Source organism: Eretmochelys imbricata, chromosome 3 (assembly GCF_965152235.1).
Source record: "Eretmochelys imbricata isolate rEreImb1 chromosome 3, rEreImb1.hap1, whole genome shotgun sequence".
Lineage (NCBI taxonomy): Eukaryota > Metazoa > Chordata > Testudines > Cheloniidae > Eretmochelys > Eretmochelys imbricata.
Genome location: NC_135574.1, coordinates 8,288,215 through 8,313,972, shown reverse-complemented (window position 1 = coordinate 8,313,972; position 25,758 = coordinate 8,288,215). Strand labels below are relative to the sequence as shown.

At 43.0% G+C, this 25,758-nt stretch overlaps 1 protein-coding gene across 3 annotated transcripts in view; it reads left to right on the top strand.

Moving 5' to 3' along the window:
* Positions 1-25,758, top strand: part of INTS9 (integrator complex subunit 9) — an 83,981-nt gene that overhangs the window by 9,882 nt on the left and 48,341 nt on the right. For all 3 annotated transcript variants that reach the window (XM_077812351.1, XM_077812349.1, XM_077812352.1), the window contains 6 exons: positions 4,252-4,312; positions 7,777-7,839; positions 14,357-14,496; positions 16,146-16,232; positions 22,097-22,217; positions 24,095-24,229. In XM_077812351.1, the coding sequence (XP_077668477.1) occupies positions 4,252-4,312; positions 7,777-7,839; positions 14,357-14,496; positions 16,146-16,232; positions 22,097-22,217; positions 24,095-24,229 (607 nt within the window). The remainder of the gene's footprint in view (positions 1-4,251; positions 4,313-7,776; positions 7,840-14,356; positions 14,497-16,145; positions 16,233-22,096; positions 22,218-24,094; positions 24,230-25,758) is intronic.

Sequence of the window (25,758 nt, the reverse complement as noted above, 5' to 3'; positions counted from 1 at the left end):
TTCCCCAAGAATCTCCAGAACTTCTGAACAAAACTGACTCAATTTCAGTAAAGAAAGATGTCAGATTTGACCCTCTTCTGACCCAGCAGAACCAACTAATCAGATCCAGAGACAGTCTTGTCTGTAAGGTGATTGAAAAGCCCTTGCAGCAAGAAATGTACCAAGCATGTACCTTTGCAGGGCTTGGCTAGCTTTGGGGAGATAACTAATCTCCTGAGCACTCTGTGAAAGGGATGAGTTGTGGCCGTGAAAGTCAGGCTTTTGAGAGGGGCTGGATCTGAGGAGTCCTGTTCTATCTATGGTATTTATAGAATCCTAGTTACCATAGTATCTGAGCACCTCCCAGTTTTTAATATATTTATCATCACAACATCCCTGTGAGGTAGGGCAGGGTTATTACCTGTAAAATGAGGATGGGGAACTGAGGTACAAAAGGTACAGCTATGTTGAAGTTGGGGGGTGGGGGGAGCAAATGGCAGCTCATGTAGCTGTACCCTTGTTAGCTGTACTCTAGCTAGCTTGCTAAAAATAGAAGTGAACTTGAACCCAGATTTCCCAAGTTCTAAGTTTGTGCACCAACGACTGGACCATCTTTCCTCTTTGCCTTGGACTCTGCTAAAATGAGGCATGCCTCATACCTTTGCTTTAGACTTCCAATGAGGGAAGCCCTGTCTTGTTTCGCCTTGTTTCTTCACACTTTTCTGTTCTATCACAAAGCTGTTTAGACTCCATCTAGTCCGGCAAAAGCCTTCCCTGCTCTCGGCAACGTGATACACCACGATTCACGCACAAAGCGTGTGTTTGATGAGTTGGCCAAAGAATGTTCTTTTGTGCCATCTATACACTGGAAACAGGTCTATCAACGGAAGTTCTCTCTCTTACAACAAAGTCAAATGCGAAGAGATAAAAATGAACACACAGAAAGCACTTAACCTTTCCTTTCTAGCAGCGTGACACGCTTGCTCACTTTATTTATGTGACAGTTCTAACTAGTTTGGATCAATCAATCACTCCATCACAATATCAAGAGTGGTGTAGGAGGGAATTGTGCTACTTTTTGGCTTCGAAGGAAGAGTCCTCTTTGCCCCATGTCTCTAAATACATTACCACTTAAACCCAAGACCTAGCTTTTAATTTTGCTACAAAAGCCAAATGTCTTGGTATCTTTTTTGACTCTAGACACTCCGTCTCTTCTCTCACTTGTTTAATTTTTTTTTACCTATAGCATATCACATACACTTGTTCTTGCTTCATTCCTGCCTTTCCCTTAGTTTTTTTAACCCCATCTCACCTTCTCAAAGTGAGCTTCTTTGAATCCCTGCATCTCCAGATTGCTATGTTATTCCAGGAAACGGATTTATTTCACCTCAGCGCACTCACTGGGTTCTTGTACATTTCCAAACTAATTCAACTTTGCCCTCCCAGTTTTCAAAATGGGATTGACTTCACCTGTCATCACCCTCTCATGCCACAGTTCTGATCTTATCTTATCCCCAGTCTTCACTCCTCCCATCTTAATCTCCTCTGTGTCCCGCTCCCTGTGATGTTCCATAGTGGTGCTGGGGTCGATTGCACTTTTGCTTGTGCTTCTCTGCATAAGAACGGCCATACTGGATTAGACCAAAGGTCCATCTAGCCCAGTATCCTGTCTTCCAACAGTGGCCAGTGCCAGGTGCTTCAGAAGGAATGAACAGAACAGGTAATCATCAAGTGATTCATCCCCTGTCGCCCATTCCCAGCTTCTGGCAAACAGGCTAGGGACATCATTCTTGCCCATCCTGGACCTATCCTCCATGAATTTATCTAGTTCTTTTTTGAGCCTTGTTATAGTCTTGGCCTTCATAAAATCCTCTGGCAAGGAGTTCCACAGGTTGACTGTACATTGTGTGAAAAAAATACTTCCTTTTGTTTGTTTTTAAACCTGCTGCCTGTTAATTTCATGTGATGACCCCTGTCATAAATATAAAGGGAAGGGTAAACCCCTTTGAAATCTCCCCTGGCCAGGGGAAAGCTTCTCTCACCTGTAAAGGGTTAAGAAGCTAAAGGTAACCTCGCTGGCACCTGACCAAAATGACCAATGAGGAGACAAGATACTTTCAAAAGCTGGGAGGAGGGAGAGAAACAAAGGGTCTCTGGCTGTCGATATGCTGTTTCTGCCGGGGATAGACCAGGAATGGAGTCTTAGAACTTTTAGTAAGTAATCTAGCTAGGTACGTGTTAGATTATGATTTCTTTAAATGGCTGAGAAAAGAATTGTGCTGAATAGAATAACTATTTCTGTCTGTGTATCTTTTTTGTAACTTAAGGTTTTGCCTAGAGGGGTTCCCTATGTTTTGAATCTAATTACCCTGTAAGGTATCTACCATCCTGATTTTACAGAGGTGATTTCTTTACTTCTATTTACTTCTATTTCTATTAAAAGTCTTCTTGTAAGAAAACTGAATGCTTTTTCATTGTTCTCAGATCCAAGGGTTTGGGTCTGTGGTCAACTATGCAAATTGGTGAGGCTTTTTATCCAACATTTCCCAGGAAAGGGGGGGTGCAAGTGTTGGGAGGATTGTTCATTGTTCTTAAGATCCAAGGGTCTGGGTCTGTAGTCACCTAGGCAAATTGGTGAGGCTTTTTAGCAAACCTTGTCCAGGAAGTGGGATGCAAGGTTTTGGGAAGTATTTTGGGGGGAAAGAAGTTTCCAAACAGCTCTTCCCCAGTAATCAGTATTTGTTTGGTGGTGGTAGCGGCCACTCCAAGGACAAAGGGTAGAATATTTTGTACCTTGGGGAAGTTTTGACCTAAGCTGGTAAAGATAAGCTTAGGAGGTTTTTCATGCAGGTCCCCACATCTGTACCCTAGTGTTCAGAGTGGGGAAGGAACCTTGACAACCCCTAATTCTTGTGTTATAAGGAGTGGGAAATAACAATTCCTTATTTACTTTCTCCACACCAGTCATGATTTTATAGACCTCTATCATCTCCCCCCTTAGTCGTCTTTTTTCCAAGCTGAAAAGTCCCAGTCATATTAATCTCTCCTCATACGGCAGCTCTGTAAGCTTGGAACTCCTTTCTCCCTCTGAGCCATTGAATCACTTCCTCTTTTGAGGTACTGAGCCCCTGCGGATCTCTCTGCAGTCAATGGAATTTGCAGGAGCTGCTCATCTCTCAGGATCTCTCCGAGAATCTGAAGTCAAGACAGCCCCAGTACCCTGTTGCTGCAGTGCCCAGTCACAGGAGAGCTGAATAACCTTCCCTGTGTTTCTGGGTTTATGTGAAAACCTTAAATCTGAGTAGACAAAAGTTTGCAGCTCAGTTACAGGCCCTCTGAAGATGTTACGCTGAAGGTTTTGATAGTCTCTTAACTATAGTAGCACAAGTGCTGCTCTAATGCTTCCTGCAAACACTTTGTTGGGATGCCATTCTTGAGGATGGTTGATCAGTCTTAAAGATAAAATCACACCCACAAGTGTAGCTTAGTAGTATCTGAGTTTCCAGTCTGAAACATGGGTTCAAATATCGGCAGGATTGACTCGCACCTTCTCGCTTCCGACACAGGGAAATGTGTTGCTATACATATGTATTTTGTGTGGATCTTTGGGTGAGCCCTAAAACCAGGTTTAATTTCTTTGTGGATATAAAGATCCTTTGGCACTCTCCCCTCCCTCCTCCCAGCCACAATGTGTGCCATAATTAGGATGTTTTTTAAAGTAATTCCTGTGAATACTTACATGATTTCATTGCATTTATCTATTTTATTGAACTTGTTAGTTCCTTAAGTAAGGGTTTGTCTATTTCCTGTACAGTACCAAGTGTGAGGTAAGTGCTTAACAAAAAAAATGAAGTGAATTATACCATTATTAATGAAAAAAGAAAAGGAGTACTTGTGGCACCTTAGAGACTAACCAGTTTATTTGAGCATGAGCTTTCGTGAGCTACAGCTCACTTCATCAGATACATGACTAACCAGTTTATTTGAGCATGAGCTTTCGTGAGCTACAGCTCACTTCATCAGATACATGACTAACCAGTTTATTTGAGCATGAGCTTTCGTGAGCTACAGCTCACTTCATCAGATACATGTATCTGATGAAGTGAGCTGTAGCTCACGAAAGCTCATGCTCAAATAAACTGGTTAGTCTCTAAGGTGCCACAAGTACTCCTTTTCTTTTTGCGAATACAGACTAACACGGCTGTTACTCTGAAACCATTATTAATGATGACTTAATACTTAGCAAGTTATTTTTTTTTTTTTCCCCTGCAGTCCCAGGCTGTCCAAACTCCCTGGCTGGGTTTTAAAAGATGGAAACACTTTCCTAGACAAGGTAACTTACGGAGCTTTTGAATTTCCTTGCCGGGCAAGAAGTCACTTGACGTGGCTGGAGCTGTACTACTGTAACGATATTTCTGTGCTGCTTCCTTGCATATATTTATGTGCATGTCATTAGGCAAAACATTTTGTTGCAATATCTAAACAGTGGCTCTGTGGTTTCAGTCTTTAGAACAGTTTTTAAGGGTCATTGTAAAGTGCAGAAGTAGTGTGTGTGACAGTTTTTAATTTTCTCTTATTTTGTGCGGTTTCATATTTCAGACCTTGTCATTCTGTTGTGCCTTCTATCAGAGAACGTCAAAGCTCTTTACTAACACTAATGAATTAAGCCTCGTAAGCCACTTGTGATGTAGATGAGTATTATTAACCCTGTTTTTAGACAGGGAACTAGAGAAGCTAAATGATTTGCCCATGGTCACATTGGAAGTCTGTGGCAGGGTAAAGACTAGAATCAAGGGGTGAAATCGTGGCTGTGTTGAAGTCCATGGGAGTTTGCCATTAAACTAAGTGGGGCAGGATTTCACTCCTGAACTCCTAATTCCAAGGCCTGGAATTTACCTAATTTACCCTGACTCCACTTGAGAAATGTGATCTCTTTGCCTCTTGCATCCTTACCCAGTACAAAAATTTCACAATCAGAACTCAGATCTGTTGAATCCAGAATCCAGCTTACTCTCCCACAGCTGAAACAGGCATAAGCTCGTTTAATGTTTGTAAAACAGGCAGATGCAGCTCAAATACACATGGGCAACAGTTTTAATTGTTCCTTTTTCTGACTTCATGCATACCTTAAATCAGAACCTTAATAGTAGGCACATAGAATTGCAGAGGTGCAAAAAGATTGATGGACCTGATTTTCTTCTGTTTGAAGTCAATGGGAGCTGTGGATGCTCAGCACCCGGGGCCGGCTCTGGGCACCAGCAAAACAAGCAGGTGCTTGGGGTGGCACGTTTCTAGGGGCGGTGTTCCAGTGAAATGTGCCCCCGCCGCCCCAGCTCGCCTCCACCTGCTCCCCTGAGCACGCGGCCGCCGCTCCGCTTCTTCCCCCTCCCTCCCAGGGGTGGCGGTGGTGGAGCAGAGGTGAGCTGGGGCGGGGAGCGGTTCCTCTATTTCCCCCCTCCCATTACTTCCTGCGCTCTCCCCACCCCTCACTCACCTCTGCTCCGCCTGCTACCCTGAACACGCTGCCTCTCCCTCGCCTGAGAGGGAGTGGGGAGAAGCGGAGCCGCGGTGTGTTCAGGGGAGCAGGCGGAGTGGAGGTGAGCTAGGGTGGGGCGTTGCTGGGGGGGAGCTGCAGGAAGCAATGGGGGGGGATGCGGCATGCCCGGAGGAGGAGGCGGGGCCAGGGATTTGGGGAAGGGGTTGGGAAGGGGCGGAGTTGGGGCGGAGTCGGGGGTGGGAGGGCATGAAAAAAAAGCGGGGGCAGGGGGTGGCCAAAAATTTTTTTGCTTGGGGCAGCAATAATCCTAGAGCTGGCCCTGTCAGCACCTCCGTAAATAAGAGCCTGAGGCCTGGTCTACACTGTCGGGGGAGATCAATCTAAGTCACGCAACTTCAGCTACGTGAATAACATAGCTGAAGTCAACGTACTTAGACCTACTCACCGCGGTGTCTTCACTGCGGTGAGTCGACTGCTGACGTTCCCCCGTCGACTCTGTCTGTGCCTCTCACGGTGGTGGAGTACAGGAGTTGACAGGAGAGCGCTTGGGGGGTCGATTTATTGCTTCTAGACTAGACACGATAAATCGCACCCCCCCACCCCGCTGGATCGATCGCTGCCCACCAATCCAGCGGGTAATATAGACATACCCTAGAAGTAACTTGTGTACAATGAGTCGGGAGAACTGGGAGTAGACTCATTTCTAACTGTGTGTCCTGGACCACGCTGCCGTCCAGAACAAATGCCTGTCTGAATGTCTATCAGAACCAATTCCTCATGCATCTCTTCTTTACCATAGATACTGTATCCTGTCCAAAGAACCCACAGACCTGATATGACATCAGTGTCTTGTACAGTGTATGATTTGCTGTAGTTCCATTGGCATTGAATTTGTTCAAAAGATTCTTCAAACCAATGCAGTATCAGAGGGGGGGTCACATTTTATTAATTCAAAGGCAGCATCTCTTACCCTTGCATTGACCACTGTAACTGCTTTGAATGACAAATACTCTTACTGATGCTGGAAAAGACGGAAGTGAGGGTCAAAGGAGGGTATTTTGTCATGTAAGGTGGACATATACCCTCTTGCAGCATTATTCTGGATGCAGTTATAAAACCTATTTAAGTCCAGGAGAGACATTGAAATTCACCCTGATCTAGTTTTAATCATTCTTAACTCCCTCAAGATGAGGTGAGGAGACTTTTGCCATTAGATGTAATTGCTCATTTTTTATTAGTTTTCAAGTGCACCGTAACTATTAAGAATTAGAACTGAAGACTGAATCTCATTCCAAAGCTGGCTGAAACCGTTCATTTTGGGACAATAAACAGAGGTGTTTTAAGAGGAGGTGGTTTGTGGGTGACTTGCAGGATGTTACTAGGATCAAGTTTGAGGTCACTTTTGTTTACCTTACACACGCATAACCTTGATGCTTGTGATTTTTCAATTGGTTAAACTTTCAGATGTTGCTGTCTTGAACTGGTGGGGAGAGCAGGAAAAATAGATCAGTAGAGATCAAAGGGGATGAAATCTAACAGGAATGCAACACAAAGCTTAGATCAAGCAAAGGTGTTGGATAAAATGCTTCAAACATATGAGCTAAAGGCCAGATCCTGTTTCCATTAATGCCAAATTTTCACTGACTAAGTTGGGATCAGGTCTGGGGTCCAAATCTGCAAAATGTTTTAATGGGCCTGTAAGCTGGTAAGCAGCCTTTCCAGCCACACAAGGAAGAACAAATCCCAACAAGAAGCCACTTCACATCCTGTTCTTTGGGGCTTGCTTTATTTCCAAATGACAAAACTCAAAACCAGAGCAAATCTACTTGTACTGCTAGGAAATACCCACCCAAGGCATTTCCAGCTTCAGCTAGCTGAAAAGGAAGAGGACCCCCTGCTATGATAGCTTCCTTTGCACCACCTTTACTTCTCCTTTCATAACCCCAGCCATGTGATTAGCAATGAACCCCTTACATGCTGGAGCCTCTTTAGTGTTTGTTACAGTGTCCTACCTGCTCATTCAAACTAATGTCCTAATCCCCTGAAGTACTGAACAGCCTTGTCTCCCACTGAAAGCAACCCTAGCAAAACCTCTTTCCAGAAGAGAGTGGTTAGAACTGAAAATTAACAATTATAGTAATAAAAAGCTGGACGTTAGCTGTTGTAATGGAAAGCCTGCAATGGATTTGAAGAGGTAAAATCCATCATGTTAGAGGGAAGTCTTTATTTGTATAGCTTTGTGTTTTAAAAGCTGCTTTTGTATCATCTCTTCTTGCCTATTAATATTCTTTTCCTTATAGGAACTAAAGGAATGTTCTGGCCATGTGTTTGTAGATTCTGTACCTGAATTCTGTTTGCCAGAGGTGAGTTTAATTGAAACCTTAATGCAGAAATAGTATTCCATTCAAGTATCCCGTGACTTTTTTTTTTAAACTTCTGAGATATTAAGATATTTGTGACACTGCAGAAAGAATAGAAACAGGCCCCCACTATTTTAGGAGATTGGTGCAAGATAACTCGAGAGAATTGACATCTGACAGTAGGATACAAAGGCACTTATAGAAGCTACATTGGCATCATAAAAAAGGGAAATAGGATATGTCAAACCTGTATATGACCGTGGATACATGTTCAGACATACAAAACTGTTACTGAAAAAAAAGAAGTTACTTGCCTCTGACCACAGAGGCTTTCATGACGTGCTTAACTGAACTCTTTTGTGTAGCCTGCAGTCTGGTTAAGCCTCACTCTTGTTCCATTAGAAGTTCCTTCACTTGATTTAAGTTTCCTGTGTTCTTGAAGTATAAAGATAGGATTACTTTTGGGCTGACTTTTCCAAGCCTTTTGACTCTGAGAGTCCTGGTCTCCAAACAGACTACTTCAACTTGCTTGGGTCATCTTCCGGTTTTTGACATCAATGTCCCTGGTCTGCTGATTCCCTGAAATGCACCCTTTGCAGCTTCTGACACTTCAATTGCTAAAAGCAAGTGGTGGTTGGTACAGTTTTTGACAAGCCATATCATCAACTTTGTGTGGGGAGGCTGCGTGCTACCCCAAACATGCAGGAACGTGACTCCACTTCAAGAACCAGGATGCTTGGCAGTCCCTTATTTAAAAAAAAAATACCAAACAAACCTTCTTATGGATGGTGATGCAGAAGGCAGTGGCTGTTCAACTCCAGCTGCCCTTGGCACCAATGTCCTAGGTAGACTTAGTTTCCAGCCTTCCTTTGAAGTTGAGACCATACTTCTCAAGGTCACAAATGATCAGCTGCTCATTGTAGGTTTAGGTCAGCTGGCTTTTCTGATGATGCTGCTGGACTGGAATATACCCAGCTCCGCAGCTGTCTGGTGACTGACAGGGAGTTGTAGTTTTGGTGAGTTGCCAGTGTATCTGATGCTCCTTAGTCATAAGGGGAAGACAATAGTGACACCATTTTAGGGATGTTATAGGTAGCTTCTGTTGAGATGCTCCACTGTCTCTCAAGGTTCTCAACAAGTATGAAGCCTTCGTGGTGTAATGCTGGTGATACACAACTATATATCTCTTGCCTTGTAAACTCTCCCCTTTGGTAGAATGCTTGGGTGATATTGCCAGCTGAATGTATCATGCTATGACATTCTTGGTCCCACTAAAGCAGAAGTCTTGCTTGTGGTTAGATCACAAGAGGAAGCTCTCTCTCCTTCCACGCTCTCATTTTTGAGGGGACTTCTGCAGAGGCAGCCAGTTTAAGGTATCACTTCTGCTTACAACTTCTGACAGCCTTGTGTTGGCTGTGGAACAAAAGTGTTCACTCTGCCTGTGAAGTCTGTGCCTTTATTTTGTCCCACAATGACAAATCTGACCACAGGAATACCCTTTTTGAGAAGCTGCTCTGCCACTTGTTCAGAACTCGGCATGCTTGCTTTGTTGGTTTGCCCAACCATGATTGCATTATGTGAACCTGTAACAGAACTCAACCCCCGTTAGGGCACCCTCTGGCAGTGATACAGGCATGTCCTGTCTCTGTTTCCCCTACATTCCCCAGAGACTATCAAATTGCTCATCTCCCCCACAGATCAAACTGACAGCCATCTCGCCCATACACAACTAGAATAATGATGTTCCTCAGGGCAGTTCAAGCCCTGCTTCTGGGCATAATTTATTAATACTGTACAGTTTCAGACTTCTGCAAATTCTCTCAAAACCCCTAAAGTATGAAAAGTTAAAATGCAGCAGTCCTCCATCCGTACACCATGGTGGTCTTCTCCACCTGACAGTCAACATGCACTCTGTTCCTTATTTCCTTTGCTGCCCTGTTTGAGGTCCTCCATCTCTGGTACTTCTCTGTACTTCTTGCAACTCTTCTGCAACCCACAACTCAGGTTTTCTGTGAGAGGGCACCCTGCAATATTTTGCTCCCCAGGCCATTCTCCTGTAAGTCCTACCCCTGCTCATTGGAACCTCCCTCCAGGATCAAGCCTTTTGTTTCTGGGCACAGCCTGCTCTTATTCAGCTGGTTTTCCCACATTACCTAGGGCAGTGGTTCTCACATTTATTTATTTTTTCAAGGACCACTTGAAAATTGCTGAGGGTCTTGGCAGACCACTTAATGATCTTTCCAAATGTTGTTTGTACCATTAGCTAATTATTGTAAAGCGCTTTGGATAAAAGTGCTATGTAAAAAAACTTAGTAATAATTAAAGGTTTTTTTGTTCTACAAATAAAAGCACACAACTCATATTTTAATATCAGTAGGCTCTCCCCCACTGCGGCAGCCCCCGAGTTAAGCTGGGAAGGAGGGGTGGTCTCTCCTTCTCTCCCCTGCTGCAGTAGCCCCCGAGCTGGGGCTGGGAAGGAGGGGGTTCTCTCCCTGGCAGCCACAGCCATAAAGCTGGAGAAAATAGCCTCTTTCTCTGTCCGCTGCAGCCCTGCACGTCCCAAATTCCCCCTACCTCCTCTTCTCACCCCACTGCCCCCCCTCCTATTTCCCTCACCTCACCCCACTGCTCCCTCCCTTCTACTCCCTATTCCCCCCCCAAGGCCACCACCTCACCTTACATGTGCATCTTCTCCACACCCGTGCAGTTCCACTAGTTAGGTGAGTGGCCCTTCATTCTCTCGTGTGCGGCAGCCCAGGCACGCACCTTAGAAGAAGCTATCCGCAGACCATCTGAATGGAGCTCACAGACCACAGTTTCAGAACCTCTGACCTAGGGGGTCTCTGCACAAGCCTTCTGCCTGGCAAGTTGCTCAGTGCTGGGCAGTTCTCTCCATTTGTGCTCATCCTCAGCATTCTGCTAACAGCTCTCATTTGTTCTCTTTCTGCCCCAGCAGTTCACACCTACTCCTCTCTCAGATCTCATCCAGCTGTCTCTGAGCAACTCACCAGATTCCTGCTTCTCCTTTTCTCATCTGGGGCCTGTGTCTTTATAGAGGGCATCTGCTGTCTATCAGGCCCTGTTGGGAGGCAACTAACTATTCACAGGTGAACTAGACCCAGTCCCCCTTAAACGGGCCAGTCTCCCTGTGACAGCACCCTACGTTCTTTGTCTGGCTACATATTAAATAATTCACTGACTTTCATCTGGGCCAGTTGATTTTTAACGTAGGGCTGTCGATTAATCTCAGTTAACTGACGCGATTAACTCAAAAAAATGAATCGCAATTAATCACACTGTTAAACAGTAGAATACCTATTTAAATTGAGTAAATATTTTTGAATGTTTTTTTCTACATTTTCAAATATATCAATTTCAATTACAACACAGAATACAAAGTGCACAGTGCTCACTTTATATTATTTTTTATTACAAATATTTGCACTGTAAAAATGATAAAAGAAATAGTATTTTTCAATTTGCCTCATACAAGTACTGTAGTGCAATTTCTTTATCATGAAAGAGCAAATTACAAATGTAGGTGTTTTTTGTTACATATCTGCTCTCCAAAACAAAACAATATGAAACTTTAGAATCTACAAGTCCACTCAGTACTACTTCTTGTTCAGCCAATTGCTAAAAGAAACAAGTTTGTTTACATTGACAGGAGATAATGCTGCCCGCTTCTTAATTACAATGTCACCTGAAAGTGAGAACAGGCGTATCCTCACACCCTTTTGTCAACCGTCTAAATGGGCCATCTTGATTATCACTACAAAAATTTTTTTCTCCTGCTGATAATAACTCATCTTATGTAATTAGCCTCTCACAGTTTGTATGGCAACTTCCAACTTATCTGTGTGTGTGTGTGTGTGTGTGTATATATATATATATCTTCTTACTATTTGTTCCATTCTATGCGTCCGATGAAGTGGGCTATAGCCCATGAAAGCTTGTGCTCTAATAAATTTGTTAGTCTCTAAGGTGCCACAAGTACTCCTGTTCTGTTTGTGGATACAGACTAATACGGCTGCTACTCTGAAACCTTTCATGACAAAGAGATTGCACTACAGTACTTGTATTAGATGAATTGAAAAATACTATTTCTTTTATCATTTTTACAGTGCAAATAATTGTAATAAAAAATAAATATAAAGTGAGCATTGTGCACTTTGTATTCTGTGTTGTAATTGAAATCAATATTTGAAAATGTAGAAAACATGCAAAAATATTTGAATAAATGGTATTCTATTATTGTATAACAGCATGATTAATTTTTTTAATTGTTTGACAGCCCTATTTTAAAGCCTTTAATTTTGTATATGCTGTGTATATATATTTGAGACCTCTTTATTAGACGGATCTCTGCACTCAGACACTTCCTATCTTTTAACGATCACACACTAACGGCTTGGCAGGAGAGCAGGCTTTTACTATTGTGGGCCATAGGGTACAACACTCACTCCCTTGGGCAACTTTCTGAGTCTCTCCCACATTTAAAAAACAACTTAGGTGCTTTTTAGCAGGAGCCCCATAGTGCATGCTTTCTCCCCCTTTGCATTTGTTTTGTTTGTTGCACCCCTTTGATTTATATACAGAACATTCCTAATGTGGTGAGCAGCTGAAGCACTGGGGCTCTACAGTTGGTCCTTTAGGTTCCCCTTTCTGATGAGTCTCCAGGTTGGATCCAAGTGCAGCGCTGAAGTTCACCTCACATTCAGTTTTGTGTGATCTAAACTGCTATTAGCTTGGGCTCCCCCGCACAAGACAGGGTTTGAGAAAAGCACAAAATCAGTGGAGGATTAGATTCATGGAAGAAGCAGGTCCTAGATGCTGCAGTAGAAGCCTTAGTCAGGCATAGTGGTACTTAATTGGCACTGGTGAGGCCTCAGCTGGAGTGTTGTGTCCAGTTCTAGGTGCCACCTTATGGGAAAGATGTGGACAAATTGGAGAGTCCAGAGGAAAGCAACAAAAATGGTAAACAGTTTGAGAAACCTGACCTATGCGGAAAGGTTTAAAAAAAACTAGGCATGTTTAGTCTTGAGCGAAGATGACCTGAGGTGGGATCTGATAAACCTTCAGTTATATTAAGGGCTATTATAAAGGAGACTTTTATCAATTGTTCTCCATGTCCATGAAGGTAGGACAAGAAGTAATGGGCTTAATCTGCAGCAAGGGAGATTTAGGTTAGATATTAGGGGAAAACTTTCTAACTCTAATGGCAGTTAAGCTCTGGAATAGGCTTCCAAGAGAGGTTGTGGAGATTTTTAAATACAGGTTGGATAAACACCTGTCAGGGATGTTCTAGGTTTACATGGCCCTGCCTCAACACGGGGGGGGGGGGGGGGGGGGGGAACGACACTTGATGACTTCTTTAGCTCCCTTCCAACCCTACATTTTTATGATTAGGTCCAGCAAGGTTAGAAAGATAAATGGATCATGTGTGTTCTGTATCCTGAGATGGTTCTTCCTGCTTTTATTCCCTCTGCCCGTTCTTTGCCTCATTGAGTTGCACTTTGAAGAGACATCTGCAACTTCACTCATGATCATGGGCTGAAAGCGTGAGAGCTAGAGATATGAGATCAGAAATGTGTCACTAGAACACTAGGGTCAGGCTTCTGGAAAGTTGAGTGACCTACTTTTCTGCCATTTTATTCAGATCGATGGACCGAGCCTTGTAATGGGATAATCTGTGCTTGATAACTTTTGAATCCCATTAGTTGCTTTATAATATCTGAGTTAGAGGTCAAATGTCTTGTAAATTTCTGACTTGACACCATTTGTATTATAGCATTACCAGTAAATATCTCTAATTAAAATTCCTTCATGTGTTAAATTTTCTCCTTTGCCTCTTTTGAACCATTACTGTAGCTGTCACATAAAAACAAATTGGATTCTACCTCTGTTTCTTAGTATCTGATGAAGTGTCACAATCTCATACTCGAATACTGTGATGGAAAACATTGTGACTGATAAAGATGTTAAATAATGCAATGTTTAGTGTGTGAAGTGCAGGAATGTAGCGTTGTCATTGTTAGATAGACTGGTGTTCATCTAGTCTACTATGCTGTTTCCAGCAGTGGGCAATACCAACCAGCTGCTTGAGAGGAAGATGCAATAAACCCCATAATAGATGGCTGTGGGATAGTCCAATGGTGATTGGGTGAAATGTTCACTCATGTTGATGAACACATGCTAATTATATAATAAGAAGTAATGTTACATGTTCATTTATTGCATTCATACATACTCAAGGGTCTGTGTGGTTTAAAACAGACAAATCAAAGACTGGATGACCTGAGCAACCCAAAGAAGGGAGTAACTTAGAGGTTTTTAAAAAATATTAACTCATGGAAAATCGTAACTGTTCCCACAGACATTATGTGCCCCTGTTTTAATGGTTAAATGTTCATCAGGTTACAATGAAAAGTGTGTAAATACTTGAAAAACAATTTTGCTTTGTTTCCCAAACTGCGTGTGCAAAGATTACAGGTCACTTGTCTTTCCCTTCTGTTTTCAGACTGAGCTACTAGACCTGTCTACGGTAGATGTCATCCTGATCTCAAACTATCACTGTATGATGGCATTGCCCTATATCACAGAGTATACTGGATTCACTGGAACAGTGTATGCCACTGAGCCCACTGTTCAGATTGGCAGGTGAAAAGCCCTTTAATATTCTCTAATTCTTTTCCTTCACTACTAAGGAAAAGGTGTTAAGGACAGTGTGGGTAGAGGTATGGCATCTGATGTTCCTAAGAGGCTTTCAGGCAATAGTTGAAAGTTAGCCAAGTCTTTACAGCTGAAAATGTATTAACTCAGTGTTTCCCAAACTCTGTGGCTGGCCCTGCTGTGAGTGCTGTGTGTGGGCACAGGGCAATAGTGCATCCCAAACAGGGCAGCTCCAGTAGACCCATTGTGACTTGCAGCGGTGTAATTCCAGTGTCGCTGACCTCAAGCCTTCAAAGATCATGATTTCTTAGGCTTTGAAAAGCAAGAGATTTTTAAAAACCCAATAAATGAAAGCGTTTTTCATTTGACTCCTGGTTTTTGGATGTCACATTTGCAAGCTTTGCTCCACAACCATGAGGGTAAGAAATTTGCTTATTTTAAAAGGAAAACTCAGATTCTCCTATAATCGCATGACTACAGTTGCTGAGGCTTTAAGGGGAAAAAAAATCAAATATTATGAGACTCTGGATAAAATTCCAAGATTTGGCAACACTGTAAAGGTTAATGCAGAGCCCAGTCTTGCAGCCCTTACTTACCCCAGTAGTCTTGTTGACTTCAGTGGATTCATCCATGCAAGTAAAGGTTGCAGGATTGAAACTGTTTAATGTATGCAGTGTAGTTGTAGTTGTCTTGTTCCCAGAATATTTGAGAGACCTCATGGGTGAGATAATACCTTTTATTGGACCAACTTCTCTTGGGAGAGAGAAGCTTTGGAGCCACACAGAGCTCTTCTTCAGGTCTGGGAAAGAAACTCACAGCAAAATGCAAAAACAATCTGTTCCAACCCTGGTGTTTGCTGATCCCTGAATGGAAATGACATGGCAAATATTAAAAAGTCTTCTCCAGCCTCTGTCGTCATGTGAAATAGATATGTATCTTCTGGGAACCATCTTGCTACAGCTTTTCTTCATAAAGCAAGGCATATATACATTTTTGGGATCTGAATGGTTAGTTCAAATGTGGTATCACTCTAATACCCGGTACAGCCTCTATCTTGAAGACTGCATCCGGAAGTTGCAGGAGCTAAGTCTTAACGCTAACATTGCACTTGACCTCTTCAAAGTGCTGTGCGGATATCAGCTAATGTGTCTTTTCCATCTCTAACTTGTACAATCGTATGACGAACGTGTTGTCACACTAATCTGTATTCTAGAACACGTCACCCAACCCTAACCCTAGATGATCATGATGGTCCCTTCTGACCTTAACATCTATGAGTCTAACGAGAGAAATATGATAATGTCCATTGTCATTCCATTATTTTAGATGAGCCAAAAGTCTGTGGGCAAGTCCTCAGCTGGCATAATCTAGCGTTTTTCCATTGACTTCAGTGAAGCAATATTGATTTATACAATCTGAAATTCTGACCCTGGAAGTCTGGAACAGTGTGGCTTTTTTCTTGTTTTAGCCTATAAGGAAGAGAGGATTTTAAAAAAAACAACATATGCCATCCCATGAATTTTTATGCAGTATGTTAGTAGCTAATTCAGTGACTGTCACTGTAATGAAATATCCTAATTTCATGCAATGAGAATTCGTGGAGTTTTTGGTTAATGCTAGTAATGGTTCCTTTGCAGACTTCTCATGGAAGAGCTGGTGAATTTTATTGAACGAGTGCCAAAGGCTCAGTCTGCCTCCTTGTGGAAGAATAAGGAAGTGCAGCGGTAAGGAACAACTTTTTTGTAAAACTACAGTGGCTGTCAAAAGCTCACTATAATGATGATTCAGTTGCTGGATTTGCAGCCCTTAATATAACCAGAAAAAGAATCCTGTAACAAATATGGTTATGGTTTCTCTTCTGATACTTTGCATGGTGGTGTCTTTTTCCAAACCACTAGCCAAATTAATTCTTAGGAAAATGTGTGCCGAATACACAAAGGCCTGACTCTGCTCTCTCACTAGTTTAATTCGACTGACTTTACAGAAGTGACTCCTGGTGTAAATGAGAGTAGGCTTGAACTGTTATCCATGCATCTGTAATGTGCCCTTCACCCTAGTATCCAGATTTTGTATGCATAGTTAAGAGTAGCGTCATTTCTGTCTGCAACGCTGCGTGCTTCTTGTTGCTTAATGCTCCAAGCTGACAACTCCACATTAGGGTCATTTTCATATTATCAAATGTTTGGGTTTTTTCCTTTTGTTTATATAATATTGAAAACTGAAATGAGTCGTGACGTATAACTTCCTTGGTGTTTTCTCAAACTAAAATATATACAGACATTTCAATGTTAACTATGATAATTACATATTAATATTACACCTACTGCTGTTGTCCTTTGTTTGTACAAGCCTAAGTTAGTCCATTGCCTTATGTAACCACAATTTGAATATGGAACTAAAATCAAGTGTAATGTGGTGTACTTTAATGAAACAGTTTTTAAAATAGGAAATGCCTTAAATTGGGGCTAACTAGGTTTTCCCAAGGCAATAAAAGCCATGATTTTACCTAATAAAAACCACCTTTGGTAAACACCATGCCATCCTTGATTTTAGAAGTTCAGTTCTTTAGCAGGATCATTCTTGGTGGTCATATTCCAGGAGAAATGCTGTCTACCTGTCTGCAGTAGCAGCCATCTCTTTCAGAAAGGGCTACACCAAGAGATGAGCTTTGCATTGCTCCTGAAGGACCTGAGCCAAAACCCATAGAAGCCAATGGGTCTTTTAATTGATTTTGTTGGAACAGGCTCTAAAGAGGGCAAGATGTGGGTTCATTCTTCTCTCCACTGGTAGGAAAATGCTTTAGCCCTGAGAGTTTCAGCCTGGGAACTGTCTGCCATGGTCTCTCTGTCAGCTGCACCTGTTGCAACGTTACCCGGGGTTCTTTCAACCCAAAGCTCTTGGTAACTTTTACTCTGTGCAAGGTGGTGTCAGGAAATAAATCGGGGAGACATGGCCGTCTGACTGATAGATGGCTGTCACAAACAGGACAACACAAGAGTGCTTTCACTTAAAGCTAAATTTTACTTAGTCTCAAGCACTTCCTCAACAACTTAGTAAAACACCCCCAACCCTTGATCATTAGCTGAGTGTGGCTCTTGAGTGGCACAGGGGCAGGCTTCCGGGGGCCAAATCTTCCATCTGCTAGTGGTGACTGCAAGATGTATCCATAGGAGAGTCCAGAAGAGTCCAACTACCTCAAACTTTCCCCCCTTATTTATACATTAGTAATAGAATGACATGACCCTTAAAGAAAACTTATTAAGCAAGCAGTTTCAATGGTCAAGCAAGAGGTTTCTTTTGATTATTGATTAACCAGGGGTGGGTTTTTCCAGAGTTTGCAGCCTTGAGGCCCTAATAGACATTTCTGAAGCACATCCTGCTCTTCTAAAAATGCATGTATCAGCAACTTCAACACAATCCTTATCAGGAAGGACGCAGGGTCAAGCTGCCCTTTCTGTGGCACCCAAAACCCCCTCTCCTCCTGCCTTGGTCAAGCTGAGGTTGTTGCTACATGGCCAATTTACAGCCTGCTGACTTGGCTGCTTTTAGCAATAAGCCATAGTGGTTTCAGGCACTTTACTGGTTTGCTGACATCTCCCCATATAGTAGCGGGATGGAGATGGAGCAAGAGGCAGTCCCTGAGCTGGGTAGAGGACCTGTGTACAGCATGGAATACAGTGTGATGAGCTGTAGTCAGGAGTCTTAACTAGAAGACAAGCTGCTGCTAATTCCTGCAGCCTCCAAATGGACGATCTCTAAAGCTTATATCATGCCCAAATACTTTGTAGGGAAGGGCAGAGGAAATTGGTAGAATAATCTTCTACCAGCATGGTATTGAAGAGTAACCAGTAAATAAGTTCAGCAGAATTTGATTTTTTTAAATAATTTTGATAGATTATATTTAATTTTTAAGCATTTTTTCTGTTTTTATCCATTTAAATTTTCATAGTTGTGGGAAATGATGGGGAGGTCAGACAAGAATTCTTTAATGGTAGTAAACATTGAGATTCAGAAAGTTAAAGCTCTATGACCGTTAAAACACAAATCGTCAACATCACAGGTCAAAATATAGCAAGTGAATAGCCGTAAACTCTAGTAAGAGCTCAAGCAGCATTCTTCTTTCTTCACCTATCTGTAAATTTCAGTTATTATCAGATATTTGCATATGTGCACGAGTATGCTGAAATTGACATTTACAGATAAAAATCTAAGCCTTCCAAACCTACCAGTAACCTTAAAATGCATCAGTAGCAATATTAGTGATCACCACTGTATGACCAGCCTGATGGACCAGTGTTGTCTGGTACTTAATTAGAATGGGGGACTGAGAGCAACAATTCCGGGTTCTATTCCTGGTTCTTTCCGTCACTGACTGGTCCTGGGCAAGCCTCTTAACCTCTCTCTGCCTCTGTAAAATTGAGCTAATCACCTTCTAAGGGTGTTGTGGGCTTAATTAATGTTTGCAAAGTGCTTTGAGATTTCAGGTGACAAGTGTCATGTAAGTGTAAATGAAGCTGATTATTATAGCCTTTGAACTAACATCCACTAGTCCACAAATTAATACCTGATTAATAATATGCTCAGGGTAAAAATGGCATCAGTTGTTTCAGAGGATCCTATCCTTGTTGTTGAATTTCAAAGTTTTAAAAGTACTTGGTGGCTGCTGCTGGAACAGAATGCTTATTACGTTCGAGTCTGTAACTTTTTACAAAATGTTCACCCTGATCAATCACCATTATTACTTTACAGCTCAGCTCGTTTCACTCTGATTAGTTAGTATGAAACACAAAGTATTATCTTCATTAAAGCGCTGAAGCAATTTAAATGCCAATACTGTAAAAAGTAAGTGCCTTATAGTGGGTGGCACTTTTCCATTACCAGATTCAGCATGAACTAATTACTTAGCAAGTTTTATTACCAGTAATTTTTATATTAACTGAATAGGCGTTTGAAGGTTCTATAGAAACTCAGCCTTCATATTGACTCCGATCCTGCTAAGTCCTTGTATTGTGGGTGCAAAATGCCTGTTTTCCAGGTATTAGTAGAGGCTAGGCACGATTCATCTGTGGAACTCATTGTTGCAAGATATGATTGAAGCTAAGAGCTGAGCAGGATTCAGGAAAGTATCATTTTATGTAATGAGAACATCCAGAGTTGCATTAGTAATAAGTTAATAAACCCAAACATTTGGAAGGAATATAGGCCCTCACACTTCAGGGAATCTACCTCTAATTAAGGGGGGGTAAGAAACTTTCCTTAAAGGCACTTTGTTCCACAATTACCCATTTAATAGTTTCCTCTAAAGTACCTGGAACTGGCCATTGTCAGGATACTGGACAAGATAGGCTGATCCAATATGGCAAGTCCTCCCTTCCTCCAGCTGGAAACCAGTTTGGTAAACATTAGGCATGGTCCTCTGCACTGAGCAGGATTAAGTCATATTTTACAGATGCGGGAAGCTGAGGCACACGCGTTAAGTTAGTTGCCCAAGGCTATGCAAGGGCAAAGTTAAGAACGAATTCCAAAGTTCTGATGCCAGAGTTCTCATAAGAACCATTAGCGCATGCTGCCTCCCATTACCTTGGTCTTATCTGCACTGAGTTTTTACCAACTGCCCATCATCCACGCAAATATGTCCGACAGCCATGAGAGGGCCCACAGTGGGGTAACCGTGAGAAATGCATAGAGCTGAATGCCATCTGCATATAAGTAGTGTTTCAGCCCATAACCCTTTTCTTCTGGCAACCTCATACACAAGCTGAAAAATAGGGTAGTAGTCTAAGGGCAGATCTTCAGTACCCGCCAGATATGCGGGTAGTGATCGATTTATCGCCTCTCGTCTAGACGTGATAAATCGATCCCCGAACGCGTTCCCCATCGACTCCGGAATTCCAGCTCAAGAGAGGCAGAAGCGGAGTCGACGGGGGAGTGGCAGCAGCCCACTTGCCGCCATCCTCACGGCCAGGTAAGTCGACCTAAGATATGCCGACTTCAGCTACGCTATTTGCATATCTTAGATCGATTCTCTAAAATTAGTAGGGCTAAAACTGCAGAATCCTGGCAGGGTGACTTCTGAAGACCAAATCCCCATCGCCACCTTAAGAAGTCATTCTAGGAGTGAACTTGACCCTCTGAAGAGTGGTTCTGCCCTTCCTGCTGGGGATTTTAACATAATTCTCAGTCTCTGAAGATCAACTATGTCCAAGGATGCTAGAAAATTACCTTTGTCAGCAAGGACAGATCCCCACTTTGGCCACTGCTAGGAGACCATTCTGGGAAGAATAGGCATATTGTGGCATTCAACAGTAAACGGCTTCTTATGGCAGGTATGAGACACTGCATTGAAACTATTGCCTATAGATCTTGGGCTCCTATCTGCATTGTCTCGCTCCCTGTTTTATGATTTCCCAAAAGAGGCCTTGGACACTTCATTTGCCTCCTTAACCCTTTCCCTTTCAGCCAGTGTGCACTGGAATTGCAGTCATTGCGGTAGGCATGCATGATGGTCTTGGCAAGAGCTGGCCTTAATCCTTTCTTCAGTATGTTAAATTATGGAGAAGTTCTCTGAACTAGTAGACATAACAATAAATTACATTCCTTTAAGCAAATTTATCAAAAAAACTTGACCAATTTTCATAAATCATGGGAAACTGGTTTGAATTAGCCTTTGATTTAGCATTAGTTTAATATACCAAAAAACCTATTCTTCTTCCGTGTTTTGGCAGCTTCTGCCTTGGTTCATGTTGCTAAAGAAGATTTATTTCCCTGAAGTTAGCTACCCCTTTTACAGGCTCTGACACTACAGGTCACACCTTCCCCTGACAACGCTGGCCGACTAACTTGCAAAAAATACATATGTATGCAATGTATGAAAAATAGAATGGATGAAGTTTTCCAAGGTGTGAAAACTCAGTACTTCCATGCATGGATGTCAAAGTGCTTTGCAACATCAATGAATTTATTCTTGCAAATTCCCTCTGGAGAAAAATATTGTTTCCATCTTACTAATGTGGAAACTTGTGACTTAGGCCTCTGAGTCCCAAAGTTTGCAGCAGAGCTGGGAATAGGCATAGGGTCCCCGGATTCTGGGTCCTGTGCTTTACTCACAAGACCATACTCTCCACCTGTCTGTGTTCAGATTCATAGCTTCAGAGGTGGGTGTGTTGCAGGCAAATCCAAAATACCTACTGTCCCTCAAACCCAAATTCTAGCAGTGCCTTTTGCTATAAACACAGCCTATCTGTAGTTCAGATCTGCTACTATTTCTAATCCATGGTAAAAATGATGCTGCAACCCACCTTTCCTCCTACTGTTTCCTGACTTAAGGGGGTTGGGAACCATCAGCAGAAAAAGCTGGAGGAAATGTTTTCTGGGGCCAGGTGGCAATGGCCCATCCCTGCTTCTCATTAGCCAGGAAAACCTCCCAGCTCAACCTTCCCTTCATCCTTGGAACTGGCCAGTCCCCAGAGTGCGAAACAATGTGGAGTGAGTTCTAGGAGCTAAAACGCGACAAAGACAAATAGAAATAAAAGTCTAGCAGCCGAACAGGAAATCCTGAGAATGCCTAGATCCCATTTGATCTTTACAGGCTGTTGCCCGCCCCTCTGAAAGATGCAGTGGAGGTGTCTACATGGAGGAGGTGTTACACCATGCCCGAAGTGAACTCTGCACTCAGCAAGATCCAGCTGGTGGGGTATTCTCAGAAAATTGTGAGTATTGATACAGTTAATGTCGGGCAAACAAGAGCAACATTTTTTCCCCTTCACTTTTGTCTTTGTAGGAATCTTGGGGCGCCCTCATTTTCCTATGCTCTGCACCCATTCTAGATGCTGTGTTGGGGCTAGTCATGCTAGCCTGGAGGGTGGGACAGGATTCCATTCAGTGCCCTATATCACCTGCCTTGTGAGGAAGATTCCCCTTTGGTGAAGACCAAGCAGCTCTCTGGATTCCTCAGGGGAAGCTAGTTTTAACATAAAGCTGAGATTCATAAAATTAAAGCTGGCCCAGTGGGAGGTGGAGGTGTGTTCTGAATTAGCATATCTTCTGGGTTCCCTGGCCATGTCCCCTCCCCAGCCAGTACATCTCACTTCTGGGGATCTGCTGAATGTCTCTGTCTCCGCTTTTCCACCTCCTCCCCTCCCCAAGATAACTGGAGTTTGTGAGCACTTTACACTGGTGCAATCCACCCCATCTGCACGCTTCTCCTTTTGGGCCCTCTGCTGGGGTTTTTTGTGCCATAAGCAAGTGCACACCCTAGAATGAATTAAACCCAACAACTTAATAGCCTACTTTTAGGATAAGGCTGTGGTCACCAACCGGTAAATCATGATCGACTGGTCAATCGTGGAGCCTCTGCCAGTCGATTGCAGTCTTCGGCCACTAAAAGTCCGGTGGCACAGCAGGGCTAAGGCAGGCTCCCTGCCTGCCCTGACCCCATGCTGCTCCCGAAAGCAGCCAGCACATCCCTGGGGGGCGAGGGGGTCTCTGCACACTGCTCCTGCCTATAGGCACCACCCCCGCAGCTCCCATTGGTTGGGAGCTTTGTATAGCAACTAGTAGGAGGGCTTATATTTTAATCAGTAAATATTAATAGTAGTTCACCTTTATTTTGACTCCTACAAATGTTGAATCAATCATTTACTTTATTCATTTAATGTGCCTGTGAATCTGGGGCCCTGGATTGTAAACTGTTTGGGAGAGGGACCATGTCTTTACCTATTTTGTGAGGCATCTAGTATGTGTTTGGATGCTTAAATATATATATTGCAAGATTCAGCCTCTTGTTCTCTTAGCTTTGTAACCACAAGGTAAATCATGGCAGTCATTACTGCATACAGACAAAAAACATAAGCTTTGTAGAACAAGAGGAAAGGAAACAACTAGATGAAAGAACACTGCTAAGTAGTTTACACTTAGGGTATGTCTACACTTACCAGCAATCGACGCTGCAGCGACTGCTCCACCAGATGTCGATTTAGCGGATCTAGTGAAGACCTGCTAAATCGACCACAGATTGTTCTCCCATCGACTCTGGTACTCCACCGGAACGAGAAGCGTAAGGTAAGTCAACGGGAGAGTTTCTCCCGTTGATCCAGCCCTGTGTAGACACTGCAATAAGTCAACCTAAGGTACGTTGACTCTACCTACGTTATTCACGTAGCTGGAGTTGCGTAACTTAGGTCGACAATCCTGTAGTGTAGACCTGCCCTCAGAATTTAGGCTGTTTTTTGCTTGTTTGTAGAAGGAGGGGCTGTTCCAAAACCATCTATGGATAATAGTTTCAATAAAAATAGTCTTGTGGGGGGAGGGGAGCAGTGAGTTTGTCTTTAAACATAAAACCTTCTCTTGCTGTTTTCCCCATCCAAACAGAAGTCTTGCACTAGTGCAGGAGGGGGTGAAAGTTTTTCACCTGGGCTCTAAAGAAAGTAAAACTCTAAATTATTAAGATATTTTTGTAAAAATGCCTCTAATCATCTAATTGCTAACCGCACTGTCATTAATAATTATTTAAAATCTCATCAGTGCTCTAATTTGTCTCTATGTTCATTCTCTTCTGTTTATTTCTCTCAACCGGTTTTTTTTCCAGGAGCTGTTTGGTGCTGTGCATGTGACTCCTCTCAGTTCCGGCTATGCACTTGGAAGCTCCAACTGGATTATACAATCACATTATGAAAAGGTGTCCTATGTTTCGGGGTCCTCGCTGCTTACAACACACCCACAGGTACAAACACTCTGTTCAATCTTGATAGAGCAATTCCATTTTTGGGGAAGTGAATTTGAGGCTCAATAAACAGGAGCCCTCGCCTCACTTGGGGTCAGGTCTGATAGCGGCAGGCACCTTGTAAAAGTTTCCCCATCTAAGCTGTATTAATGCCCTGCAGTTGTGATCGGCCAGACGTCCTAGTTGGCATTAAGCAAAGACGGCCACTCTTTCAAGCACACGAGCATCCTCTAGGTCAGTAGTTCCCAAACTTGTTCTGCCGCTTGTGCAGGGAAAGCCCCTGGCGGGCCGGGCCGGTTTGTTTACCTGCCGCGTCTGCAGGTTCGGCCGAACGCAGCTCCCAGTGGCGCGAGCCGAGGGACATACTGGCTGCCACTTCCAGCAGCTCCCATTGGCCTGGAGCAGCGATCCGTGGCCCGTGGGAGCCGCAATCGGCCGAACCTGCGGACATGGCAGGTAAACAAACCAGCCCAGCCCGCCAGGGGCTTTCTCCGCACAAGCGGTGGAACAAGTTTGGGAACCACTGCTCTAAGTAGTAAAGTGAGACAACTAAGCTCTTTGTTACCAGTGATCAAATTTTAATCAATCTCCAGAAGTAAAAGTCTGCTGCTTTAATGTTAAGGGCCATGTTAACTCCAGAACTTTCCTGTTTAAAGCAGGAGAGCATTGCTTAAAAAAAACAACAACGGTATAGTCTCTAAAGACAGTTCACAGGCTGCTTCTGTATCACTTCTGAAAGATCCTTGCTTTGAAGGAATGATGGCTAACTGGGTGCCAATATTTCCACCCTGCTCTGCTAAGGGTAAAGTCTTTATAGTGCTGTACGTGTAATTTCCAGTAAATTAATTCTTTCAGGATCCATAAATTTTTAGTGGAAAGAATGGCTGGGAGTTCACAGTACTAAGTTGTCACTTACAATAGTTAAAAGAGAAGTATTAGCAGGAGGCTTTAATAAAATAATTTTAAAAGGTGAGGTTCATGATCAGTAAGTAACCTTGTCCCAAGGAGAGTATCCTCTATACTCCCTGCTGTTGAGTATTGTGCATGCAAAAGCTTGACAAGTAATTTTCACCATCCCTTTATAATGCAGCTGTATTTACAATAGATAACATATTGGGGTCTCTAAATCCCCATCCTTTTTCTCCAGACTGGCGTGGGTGATGAATGGAAGACCTCCATGGGAAAATCTTGATGCTGTAGGAAATAGTTTGGGTAGTTTGCTAGGTGTTGCTCTTCCTTCTCAGTTAGTACTGAACAAACACCCAGTCGTGTGAGGGGGCACAGTGCTGCTCCTATTAAGCTATAACTTGCCATGCTTCATTTCTGTCTGAAGGTACGTTCTCCTTTTGTTGGAAACTTTGGGCAAAATCCCTCCATCTGTCCTTGAATTCTGCGAGTGTGTTTGGGGAGGAGGTGGCAGCATGCAGGTGCCTGTTTTGAAAATATAACAAGTGAGCAATGGAGGCTGGCTGCACTGACCCACTGGAGGCAGGAGTTGATATCTCGGTAATGAATGAGAGACGATAGGT